The sequence below is a fragment of the Anoplopoma fimbria genome, chromosome 15, assembly GCF_027596085.1.
Source record: "Anoplopoma fimbria isolate UVic2021 breed Golden Eagle Sablefish chromosome 15, Afim_UVic_2022, whole genome shotgun sequence".
Lineage (NCBI taxonomy): Eukaryota > Metazoa > Chordata > Actinopteri > Perciformes > Anoplopomatidae > Anoplopoma > Anoplopoma fimbria.
In genome coordinates, this window is record NC_072463.1 from 25,822,858 (window position 1) to 25,834,789 (window position 11,932).

The 11,932-nt window shown below is 38.6% G+C and overlaps 2 protein-coding genes across 4 annotated transcripts in view; both read left to right on the forward strand.

Moving 5' to 3' along the window:
* Positions 1–4,665, forward strand: part of LOC129103217 (transformer-2 protein homolog alpha-like) — a 5,610-nt gene extending 945 nt beyond the window's left edge. For 2 of the 3 annotated variants that reach the window (XM_054613567.1, XM_054613565.1), the window contains exons 3-9: positions 241–374; positions 520–679; positions 1,036–1,224; positions 1,581–1,696; positions 1,814–1,957; positions 2,164–2,234; positions 4,068–4,665. In XM_054613567.1, coding sequence (XP_054469542.1) covers positions 241–374; positions 520–679; positions 1,036–1,224; positions 1,581–1,696; positions 1,814–1,957; positions 2,164–2,234; positions 4,068–4,078 — 825 coding nt within the window. In that variant the 3' untranslated portion in view covers positions 4,079–4,665. The remainder of the gene's footprint in view (positions 1–240; positions 375–519; positions 680–1,035; positions 1,225–1,580; positions 1,697–1,813; positions 1,958–2,163; positions 2,235–4,067) is intronic. The other variant, XM_054613566.1, reaches the window with a different exon arrangement.
* A 1,109-nt stretch (positions 4,666–5,774) lies between these two features.
* LOC129103475 (obg-like ATPase 1) lies at positions 5,775–11,696 on the forward strand. The gene is made up of 11 exons (XM_054613965.1): positions 5,775–5,885; positions 6,247–6,344; positions 6,457–6,600; positions 6,700–6,827; positions 7,633–7,808; positions 8,003–8,083; positions 8,626–8,723; positions 8,840–8,980; positions 9,362–9,458; positions 10,039–10,161; positions 10,283–11,696. The coding sequence occupies exons 2-11, from the start codon at positions 6,247–6,249 to the stop codon at positions 10,385–10,387; spliced, it is 1,191 nt and encodes a 396-aa protein (XP_054469940.1). The 5' UTR covers positions 5,775–5,885; the 3' UTR covers positions 10,388–11,696.
* The last annotated feature ends 236 nt before the right edge of the window (positions 11,697–11,932 follow it).

An 11,932-nucleotide genomic window follows, 5' to 3' on the forward strand; every position in this document is an offset into this window, starting at 1 on the left:
ACCTTCTAGGTTTTACTTTTTGTGCAATCTGTCTTGACAGCTAAATTACGTAATATCTTATTTAAAATATGTGTGGCTATGTATGACCTCTTATAAACACATTCCTAAAAGTGTAGTGTGAAACCTGTGATGGGTTCTCTGAAGGGCGCATGTAAAGGCCAACGCTTTCATATCCCGGGTCTTTATCTGGCACATGATTGTCTTTAGAGTGTTTCTTATTTCAGTGTCTGGTCTGTCCAGGATGCGCTGCCTGGCTCTAGGAGCTCGTCCCCTCGGGGCTCAGCAAAATCCACCAGCTGCTCACCAGCACGCTCAAAAGATGGCTCCCGCTATTCCAGGTCGAGATCCAGATCCAAGTCCAGATCCAAATCAAGGTGAGATGGGTTTGGTTTTAATGTGAAGTTGGTGTTCTTAAAGTTAGGGTGGGATACTAGGACTCTAAAACAGCATTTATAAAGCTTTTGTGAATGTGACACAAATACATTACACCCTCAGAGTCAAGTTCATGTTCATCCCCAGGTCCCGCTCCCATCGAAGCTCACGCAGGCATAACTCCCGCTCTCGCTCCCGCTCCCACCGACGCCGTTCCAGGAGCCGATCTCGTAGCTGGGAGGACCGCCGGCATAGGAGCCATAGCCGCTCCCCCATGTCAAATCGTCGCAGACACACTGGCAACAGGGTATATATATATATATATTAAATGCCTCCTAAACATGCTTAATTTGGGGTTCCCATAGGACTTAAAGTTTATGAATTTTAAATTTGAATGAGGGATTTAACTTTACAATACTTCCAGACTCTTCAGTGGTTTACATTGTCTAGTTACAACAATTCTATGTTGACTTCATCATTTTACCAAATTATTTGTGAAAGCCTTTTAGTGTTTCCAATCATTAGGAATTTAATATCCTAAACAAAACATATCTTGTTTGATACCCAAGTGCTGATTAGCTTCAGAAAGAGCAGGATTTATTGCAGTGATGTGGCAGGTCATTCGCCCACAATGTTTTTACACTCCTCTCTTTCCTCCAACAGGCCAACCCCGACCCCAACAACTGTCTGGGTGTGTTTGGACTGAGTCTGTACACCACGGAGAGGGATCTGAGGGAGGTTTTCTCTAAATACGGCCCTTTGAGTGGCGTCAACATTGTGTGTGACCAGCAGTCACGTCGCTCCAGAGGCTTTGCCTTTGTCTACTTTGAAAACTCTGAGGACTCCAAGGAGGTACAGAGAATACGACGGATATATAACATTTTTATAATGTTGACTCCGTACCACCCATTACACAGCTAATCTTTTTTTTTTTTGTAACAATCACATGAATAGTTTGAAACTAAACTCCAGACTGGAGTCTAAGCTAGCAGCAACAGCCGTCATATAAATGGGTTATGTTCGGGTTGAATATGTATTCAATAGACCACGTTTTACACATGTATCTGTATAAAAAAAAAAAAGGGTAGTTTCTCTCAAGTCTCTGCAATGCATTGGATTCAGGGCAAAGGTTAAAGATGAAAGCGATTTAATTATCTTATTAGATTATAAAAGATGTCTTCTCCTAACTGTGTTGTTGTGGGTTTTAGGCTAAGGAGCATGCTAATGGGATGGAGCTTGATGGGCGCAGGATCCGGGTGGATTTCTCCATCACAAAACGGGCTCATACACCCACTCCTGGAATCTACATGGGACGTCCCACATAGTGAGTGTTTCTTAACCCAAGCAGCTTTGTTTTTACGTCAGGGACATTTTCCAGGAGCTACTGTGTGTTTGGTATCTTACAAGGTGTCACTGGTGTTTATTCTGTGTGTTTTTACAGTAGTGGTGGCGGCAGTAGCACCAGTGGCGGAAGCAATAGCGGTGGGTCATCCCGGCGTACCTCGAGGGACTGTGACAGGGGCTACGACAGAAGTTATGATCGTGACTATGATCGCTATGACGACAGAGAGTACAGATCATACAGGTGAGTTGTTTTCTTTACACCTTCATTCAGTAAAGCTCAACGGTAAATATGACAAAAAAATTATGTTGGCTAAGTGTCGTTAAAATAAAATGTAAAATTCAGCTTTTAGTTTTTATGATTTTAATCTATTTCATTTAGTGATCCTAACTATTTGTAACATTAACGTCCTAAAGGGAAGTGTTGCGGTTTTGTTTTCCCCCCTACAGACGCAGATCTCCATCTCCCTACTACAGCAGAGGGTACCGCTCACGGTCCCAGTCACGGTCCTACTCTCCACGTATGCTTAAACCATTTCTCTATCATTAGACCGCAAGGATATATTGACATATTTATAGTTTATATGAAATTCAGATACAGTGGGGGAAATAATTATTTGATCCCTTGCCGATTTTGTAAGTTTGCCCACTGACAAAGAAATGAACGATCTATAATTGTTATGGTAGGTTTATTTTAACATTGAGAGACAGAATATCAAAAAAAAAATCCAGAAAATCACATTATATAAAAGTTATAAATTGATTTGCATTTGATCGAGTGAAATAAGTATTTGATCCCCTAACAAAACATGACTCAGTACTTGGTGGAGAAACCGTTGTTGGCAAGCTCAGAGGTCAGACGCTTCTTGTAGTTGGTCACCAGGTTTGCGCACATCTCAGGAGGGATTTTGGTCCACTCCTCTTTGCAGATCTTCTCCAAATCCTGAAGGTTTCAAGGCTGTCGCTTGGCAACTCTAAGCTTCAGCTCCCTCCACAGATTTTCTATGGTATTAAGGTCTGGAGACTGGCTAGGCCACTCCATGACCTTAATGTGCTTCTTCTTGAGCCACTCCTTTGTTGCCTTGGCCGTATGTTTTGGGTCATTGTCGTGCTGGAAGACCCATCCACGACCCATGTTCAGTGTCCTGGCTGAGGGAAGGAGGTTGTCGCCGTAGATTTCACGGTACATGGCCCCGTCCATCCTCCCCTCGATGCGGTGAAGTCGTCCTGTCCCCTTAGCAGAGGAACACCCCCAAAGCATAATGTTTCCACCTCCATGCTTGACGGTGGGGATGGTGTTCTTGGGGTTATAATCAGCATTTCTCTTCCTCCAAACACGGCGAGTCGAGTTGATGCCAAATAGCTCGATTTTGGCCTCATCTGACCACATTACCTTCTCCCATGCCTTCTCTGAATCATTCAGGTGTTCATTGGCAAACTTCAGACGGGCCTGTACATGTGCCTTCTTGAGCAGGGAGACCTTGCGGACGCTGCAGGATTTTAGTCCATTACGGCGTAGTGTGTTACCAATGGTTTTCTTGGTGACTGTGGTCCCAGCTGTCTTGAGATCATTAACAAGTTCCTCCCGTGTAGTTCTGGGCTGATCCCTAACCTTTCTCATGATCATCGATACCCCACGAGGCGATATCTTGCGTGGAGCCCCAGACCGAGGGCGATTGATGGTCATTTTGTGTTTCTTCCATTTCCGAATAATCGCACCAACAGTTGTCTCCTTCTCACCAAGCTGCTTGCCGATGGTCTTGTAGCCCATTCCAGCCTTGTGCAGGTCTACAGTCTTTGCCCCGACGTCCTTAGACAGCTCTTTGGTCTTGCCCATGGTGGAGAAGTTGGAATCTGATTGATTGATTCTGTGGACAGGTGTCTTTTATACAGGTAATGAATTGAGACAGATGTCTTTCATACAGGTAACAAGTTGAGATTCAGAGTACTTTCTTAAAGTGAGAGGACTAATCTAACCGGTCTGTAGGAGCCAGAATTCTTGCTGGTTGGTAGGGGCTCAAATACTTATTTCACTCAATCAAATGCAAATCAATTTATAACTTTTATATGATGTGATTTTCTAGATTCTTTTTTTTGATATTCTGTCTCTCAATGATAAAATAAACCTACCATAACAATTATAGATCGTTCATTTCTTTGTCAGTGGGCAAACTTACAAAATCGGCAAGGGATCAAATAATTATTTCCCCCACTGTATATATGTAGCCCTCACAAATGCTTTTACCTCTGGAACAGTTTATAATATCCACAAAAAACTAACATAAAATATGCTTGTATTCTGTTTGATATGAATCAAGTCTGGCACTTAATCTCTTACTGTCTTTTTTTCACAGGTCACTACTGAGCAGTTAGAGAATAAGGCAACAGTTTCAGTTTTATTGTTCAGATGCTTTCTATTTCTTGACTTTTTATGTTGTTCTTTTTGCTTTGTTTTAAGATTATGTATGTGATTTGAATTCTGTATTTGTTTATGTATTGAAGGTCTAAAAAACGGTCCACAGCTAAACAGGAAAGGAAAACAACTTGTTTTGCGGTGGTAATTAAATGAAGGTTGTTTATGCTCGGCTCAACAGACTTGTTTTTGTAAAAGCAGGATTTTCTTATATTAGTTATATTATCAATTTTCATTTTGCTGTTTGTATGTAGTTGTTTTCTTGAACTGTCAAGATCCCAGGCTGCATGTATTTAATGTTTTAAATACCATCTTTCTATATATTTTTGTGTTTTTCTGGTGGAAAGTACTTTTTTGGGGTGTTTTTGGGAGATACTTTGGTCAACTGTTCTATTGTTTAGTGACAGTTCGTTGTATACTGTAATGGCCACATTGGTTTCATAGGCAGGAATGCTCCAGGTATTGTACCATGAAGTCCCATCAAACACTTTGAATTATTTTGTGTGTGGTTTTTTTTTTTTGTCAAGAAATAAAAATATTACTCCTTTGACTTCACGCATCCACCGTTATTCGAGTGATCTTCCATAATGAAGCCCTGATGTGTTGGGTTAATTAAAGTCTTTTAATTAAAGTATTTTCAAATTTTATGAAATGTATATTCAGTCTATCCTGGATAACTTCAGACAATACTGTTGCATTACCAGTAAATTGAAATATTTTGGGAATATAAATACTGCATGAATCAGATGGTTCATTGACTTCCTTCAGGCGGACCATGTAGTGTCTAATGCTGTGTCAGTGTCAAATAGGACAACTTGCTCTCTGATTTGGCTGCAGTTAGACTGATTTAATTTTTTGTTACAACCAGAGGAGAAGAATAAATGTTGTGCAACTTAAATCAAATATTAAATATAATGTGAAGCAATTATACAAAAGATAGTTTACATCACAATAAATAGAAAATTGGCATAATACTACAATATTAATGGAGCTTGTGGTGAGATTATTTTGTCAACTTTTATTTCTAAGAATACATTTAAAACAAGTAATCTAAACTTTCATTCTGAAATGTTCATTTGCCGTAACCATCTAATCACTAACCCATTAGGTATTGGTCGTGTTTGCAATAACAAATAAATTTAACAAACTAAAATATTTTGTATATAAATAAATAACATAAAAACGTAACTTTTTTTATTGTAAAAATTGTAATGTACAAATAATTCATTTGCAGCACATAAATACATACAATTACAAAAAGAAACTACTTAAAAAGAGTATATAGACAGCTATAAATAAACTCATTCATAGTTACTAGGGAAAAGGTTTCCATACACTAATAGGCTTTGACTTTTTTAAGTTAAATTCGAGGAGAAAAGGATAAAACTTAATGAATAAACTAGAAAATGTTTGTTTATATATAAAAATGTGGCATATGTTCAAGAGCGCGATTATCTGAATTTGCATAGTAATATATAAATTATCTTTAAATTAAAAGAATAAACAGAACTTCAAAATACAGACATTGCAGGTCTTTAATGTTTAGCAATCCAAAAAAACAACCTAACTTTATGCAGTCTGTCAGAACACTTCTCATATGACGTAGTGTTCCAGCTCTTCCCCCGACCAATCACAGAGCCCCCACGGTTAAACACTTCCGGTTTGCTCTACCACTTGCCTTTCCACCGGAGCGGCTGGTGTGAGCCGACATCATAGGAGTGAATACCACGTAGACTATTGGCTAAAAAAAGACATTAAGGTACTAAAACAGGAGTTTTCTCAACTAATTAGCTTCATGAAAATGTATAAAAACTGTAAAAGGCCGACAGCAGAAGTTGTTTAGTCAGATATTCTGGCTAACGGGTAGCTAGGAGTGGTCTCAGATACCAGCTAGCTTACGTTAGCATGCTGTGTTTGAATGAGCATATGACTGGAGCTGCCTAAACACGTTTTAAGTTGAGCTAGTGCAACAGGAATGAGCTGCTTGGAATGTAAATGTCCATATGTAACTGTTAGCAGGACTGATATGTTGTTATGTTACAAATAGCCTTTGCTTTGCTAAGCTTTGGTGATATATTTTGACATGAGGTAATGGTGTGTCCAACTTGTAACCTTTGCAGATGCCACCAAAAAAGGCAGAAGCCCCCAAAGAGCCTACATTGATTGGACGATTTGGAACCTCCCTTAAGATTGGAATCGTGGGGTTACCTAATGTTGGGTATGTACATGATTTTTGAAAACCTGTTTTGTTATGTGGTGAATAAACAGAGTCTTCATTTAGGGTGAATTATTGCTCTGCTGTTTACACTCTCCTGACTCCGTCTGTGCAGGAAATCCACCTTTTTCAATGTGCTGACCAAGAGCCAAGCCGCTGCAGAGAACTTCCCGTTCTGCACAATTGACCCAAATGAGAGCAGGGTACCTGTGCCCGATGAGCGCTATGATTTCCTCTGCCAATACCACAAACCACTCAGGTCTGTAATGTCCTTACAACTGGTTTTAATTTGTCCAGCACCCATGGGTTTCAGTCTCATCAACAATCCCTCCTCGTCTGGCTTTTTTTGTGTCTCTAGTAAGGTTCCAGCTTTTCTAAGTGTGGTTGACATTGCTGGTCTGGTGAAGGGAGCTCACGCAGGACAGGGACTTGGAAACGCCTTTCTGTCCCATATCAGTGCCTGTGACGGCATCTTCCACATGACCCGTGAGTTGTCAATACTACTGCCAGCAGCTGCTGTCTAGTAGCAACTGAGGAGAGTGGACAGGTGTTATGAGGGCAGATCCATTACTACACGCCTTGAAGGGGAACAAGCTTAAGAATGATATTTTCTGTTCTATAGCAAGGTTTCTAATATACTTAACAGAGTATCTATCTATCAAGTATCAAAAGCTGGCATTAAATGTCTGGTAAAACTCGTGATTAAGCTTACTTATTTATCAGATCTGCTACTTCCTGATATTATACAATTTTCGTTTTTTGTTTTTTTTTAATCAATGGGCTTTTAATAGCTGCAATTATATAGACAACCTTTTAACATTTGAGGACTTCAATTATATTATATGAATTGGTTGATTGAGAAACTCGTTTGCATTTCTCAAAGTAAGGTATCAACAATTGTTTTTTATTGTTTTGGTTTCAGTTCTGAAACTGAAAGTATAAGCAACATCCAGTCCAAGCTAGAATTTAGAGTGAATGCATGTCAAATCAGAGGCAGATATCATGCACACTTCATTTTTTAGACCAATATTAAGTTTATAAGTTAGCATTTATAGAATTTAGCTTTTAGCTGGGTGCACAACCTCGTCTAAAAGTCTAAGCGATCAACAAAACTTGTATCAGTTCACAAGTTATAGCTTTAGGATATACTTGCATGGTCATACATACATACATACAGACTGAACTGCTCAGGGTTTTGGAATAACATGGTTGATTTTGTTTTGATTTAATGAAAGGCACTCTCACTCTTTGTAACGGGCTTACCTCACCTGTCAACACTGGTGTTTTTTAGGTGCGTTTGATGATGAGGATATTATCCACGTGGAGGGTAACGTTGACCCAGTGAGGGACATTGAGATCATCCACGAAGAGCTGCGACTAAAGGACGAGGAAATGATTGCTCCAATCCTTGACAAACTGGAGAAAACTGCAGTCAGAGGAAGTGACAAAAAACTCAAACCTGAATATGTAAGTGTGTATATATATATATATATATATATATATATATATATATATATATATATATATATATATATATTGGGCTGTGCATATGTTGTCCTATTTCACATCTGTATCACTGTGCATCACAATTGGGGAATAAATAAAATCATAATCTGTAATCAGTGGGCAGATTTAATTTAATTTGCTGCTTCTACCTGCAGGATATCATGTTGAAGGTGAAGAACTGGATAATAGATGAGAAGAAACACGTCAGATTTTACCCTGACTGGAACGAGAAAGAGGTAATGATGTATGTGTGTGTGTGGGCTAGAATGAGTGTGTGTATTAGGCTTGTGTGTCTAGAAGTGTTTGCTGTAATTAGGGCTGTGCTGAATGTCATTTTTTTTTTTACATTAAAAGCTTCTACATGAGGTATCACCCTAATAAAAGTCGTTCTTTTTTATCAAATCAACTTTTTTTAATGAATATAACTGCTGGGCTGCTTTAGGAATCAGAGGAATGTATTCTCAATGTTTGGCGTTTTGAGTTATTTTTTCATATCTAAAGGTTTGTGTCTATCAGCCTTCATTGCATCCTTGCTTATTTATTATACCAACTTTTCCAACTCAATCGAGTCGGCTTTGTGTAAACTTTGTGATCTTTATTACTTTTTTTGTTTTGTTTACAAATTAAAAATACAAGTGATTGTTGTAATTTTGCTCTCCCTGCGATTATCCTGATCGAAAGAGTAGTCTGATTGGTCATTACTGCACCAGTAGGTTATTTGACTCTCTGGCACTATTGTACATTATCTCATCTCATATCATTTAAATTCTCTCCACAGATTGAGGTGTTGAACAAATACCTGTTCCTGACATCCAAGCCCATGATCTACCTGGTTAATCTCTCGGAGAAGGATTACATCAGGAAAAAAAACAAGTGGTATGTCTGCTTTCACCAACCAAGTGTGCATGTGAATGTCCCATACATTTTTAAAGTATGCAGCTATTTTTGAACATTCAGAATAACTCATCCTTGCTGCCTGTTGTTTTTCTCAGGTTGGCAAAAATCAAGGAGTGGGTAGACGCTCATGACCCCGGTGCTCTGGTCATTCCCGTGAGTGGATCTATTGAGTCCAAACTGCAGGAAATGGATGAAGAGGAGATGAAAAAGTACTGCGAGGAAATGAAGACGCAGAGGTGAGACATAAACTTGCAGTGTTTCGTAAATCGGGTTGAGAGAGAGTTTAGCTGCCACTTAGGGCTGCAACCAACGATTATAATGTTTCATGGTTAACCTCTCAATTATTATCATCAATAGTTGTTTGATGATAGTGTAAATGTTATTAATTATTCCTGTGGTTTTCTTGCTATGACTAACCAAAGTGTCTGCGGTGCAAAAAGCCTTTGACTCAACTGACATTGAATAATTAATAAGTCTGCACCATTGTGTAATCCTGTGTGAGGAAACATAACAGAATGAATTAAACACATGCAATGCTTTAATCAGTAAATGCATCTTTTTTTAAAGACACATGTCTGCTTGAGCTGCTTCATCACGGCTTCTCTGTTTGTTTTTAGTGTTCTGACCAAAATAATCAAAACCGGCTACGCAACACTACAGCTGGAATACTTCTTCACCGCAGGACCAGATGAGGTGCGAGCATGGACCATCAGGGTAAGAGCTGTGAAATGAATAACCCGTCTTTTAAGTTTGTTAATACCGTATGTCCTCAAAATTCATTGTTTATTTCAAAATCCTCTTCATTGTTGTTTGAATGTGTCATTTACAGTTGATTTCTTCAAAGCAGAAGAAATATTCTGTGAAATGATGATAATTTTGTCCAAACAAAAATGTAACAAACATAGATATTAATTAATTATTTTAAATAGTAACTTAGTACGTGACGAGTTGCTATATTGAGAGCCGTCTGGAGGCAATTGAATTTCTAATTGGGCACCTTTTAATGTGAAGGTTTTCACTCATGTATACATTTTGTCTTCATAGGCCACCGAACAATGCCCTGTTGAACATAATCGCTTTTCTTTATGTATTTTGCCATTTTAGCAGCATGTTTTTCTCAAGAATTAACTGTTTTTTGACAGTCATGTTCGTGGGCAGCATATTGTGTTGGTGTGGGGAGATAAACTTTAATGCTTTTCTTATCTGTGATAAAGTTCTTCAAGGTTGCACGGGTTTATATATTTTTTGTTATCCTGTAGTTATCTCCTAAATTTTCTGTGATTGGCTCCAACAGAAAGGGACCAAGGCTCCTCAAGCTGCAGGAAAGATCCACACCGACTTTGAGAAAGGCTTCATCATGGCCGAGGTGATGAAGTACAATGACTTCAAAGAGGAGGGCAGTGAAAATGCCGCCAAGGTGTGTGTTCATATAGAGCCTTATTACAAAACCTGAACTGGCACTGAATTTCTGCCAATAACGGCGTTGGCTTTCCGAGACATCGCTCTTTAATACCATTTACGTTTGTCCTCTCTTACAGTCAGCTGGGAAATACAGGCAGCTGGGCAGGAACTACACGGTGGACGACGGCGACATCATCTTTTTCAAATTCAACACACCCAATGCACCCAAGAAGAAACCATGAGACCACCACACGCACAACAGAGGGAGAACTCAGAATACTTTTAAGTTTGGCTTCAAAGAGCAACACTGTCTGCTGGTTTTCATTCTTCTCTTTTAAATTCAGAGGATCAGCTCATGGCCCGGTTGGCCAGAGGCATTTAATCAACTGGCCTCAAAGGTCTGAATCTTTTGGAATTATTTTATATAATAACATTTCTATAGAAGCACAGCATACACCCCTACCTAACATATTTGGCACCTAATGTACCAGTCGAATATTTTTACAAACATGATAAACTCGCTTTCATGGTCCCAACGCAGAACAGGTATAATTGAACCGAGAAATGTATCATTTTTTATTTTACTGGGAAATAGCCTCTTAAACTGTAACATCAGATGATCAGAGCTCATCCCCTTTTCTAGATGCTTTTTGTAGCGAATCTTAAGTTTTTTTTGTTGTTGAATTGTATCTTTAAGACAATATTTTGATCCCTTTCAACAATAAACGCTTGACTTTCTGTCATAATTCGTCAATTTACTACATGAAGAATTGATTGGCGAGCCCTCACATCATATTGACACTCTTTATAAGCGCTTTATTACAACACAGCGTGATCATCTGAAAATAAGCTCATATATCATACAAAGGTAATAAACAGTGCCACCATAAGTGATGGTCATATATACAGCATGTGTTGTTTGGTACAGGTGCCTAATCAGCATTTATTAAGTAAAGGCTATCTTAATTGAGTTTCTGTGTTTTTCCCTAGAATAAAAATACATTTTCTTAGTTAATGTATGCCTTTTTACCAATTCAGCTGTGATACGTTAATGCTATTCACAATTAAATCATAATTCATTATTCAATTATGCTAAAAACTGTACATGGTGTCTATAAACGTTTTACTGGTGCTGTGTTGACTATTAAGAGAAAATGAAAGCCATCGCTCAGTGTGGCACTTGAGGACAGAGCTTAGCTGTATTCGGAGGGGGAAGAATGTTATTCATTTAGAAAGAGCAAAGCAGGCATCCCTGACACTGCAGGATGAGAAACCCGAATGGATACTTTTGTTATACACTGCTTTCATTGACTTTGGTTTGGGCTGGTAAAAAATAACGATTGCATTGACATTATGAACTCCACCCTGTGTCGTGAGATAAGACTGCGGATCATTGGACTGTTCAGCTTCATAATGCTTCTTGTTTCACCTCACTGCCTCATCAGTGTGAATGTCTTTATTTAACACCTTGTGGAACCTAAGTGAGCCAAGATATAATAAATGTCATCCTCATTAATATGCATGTGTCAATAAAAGGAGACAAACCTGTCATTGCTTTTTGTCTTTCTATTTTTTCCTCATGTTTGAGGCTAAATTCAAAACAGGGAATGAATGGACTGTGCCATTGGAAAAAAATCCCAGGTTTCATCCATAGTGTTACCATGTTATTAAATACAATCACTTAATAAATTGACATTTTTAAACAAGGAGATGGAGTTGTAGATGTTCAAACTTGTGGCAATTCTAAGATTCCAGACGTGGTTTATTTATAAATTCTATTTGAGTGA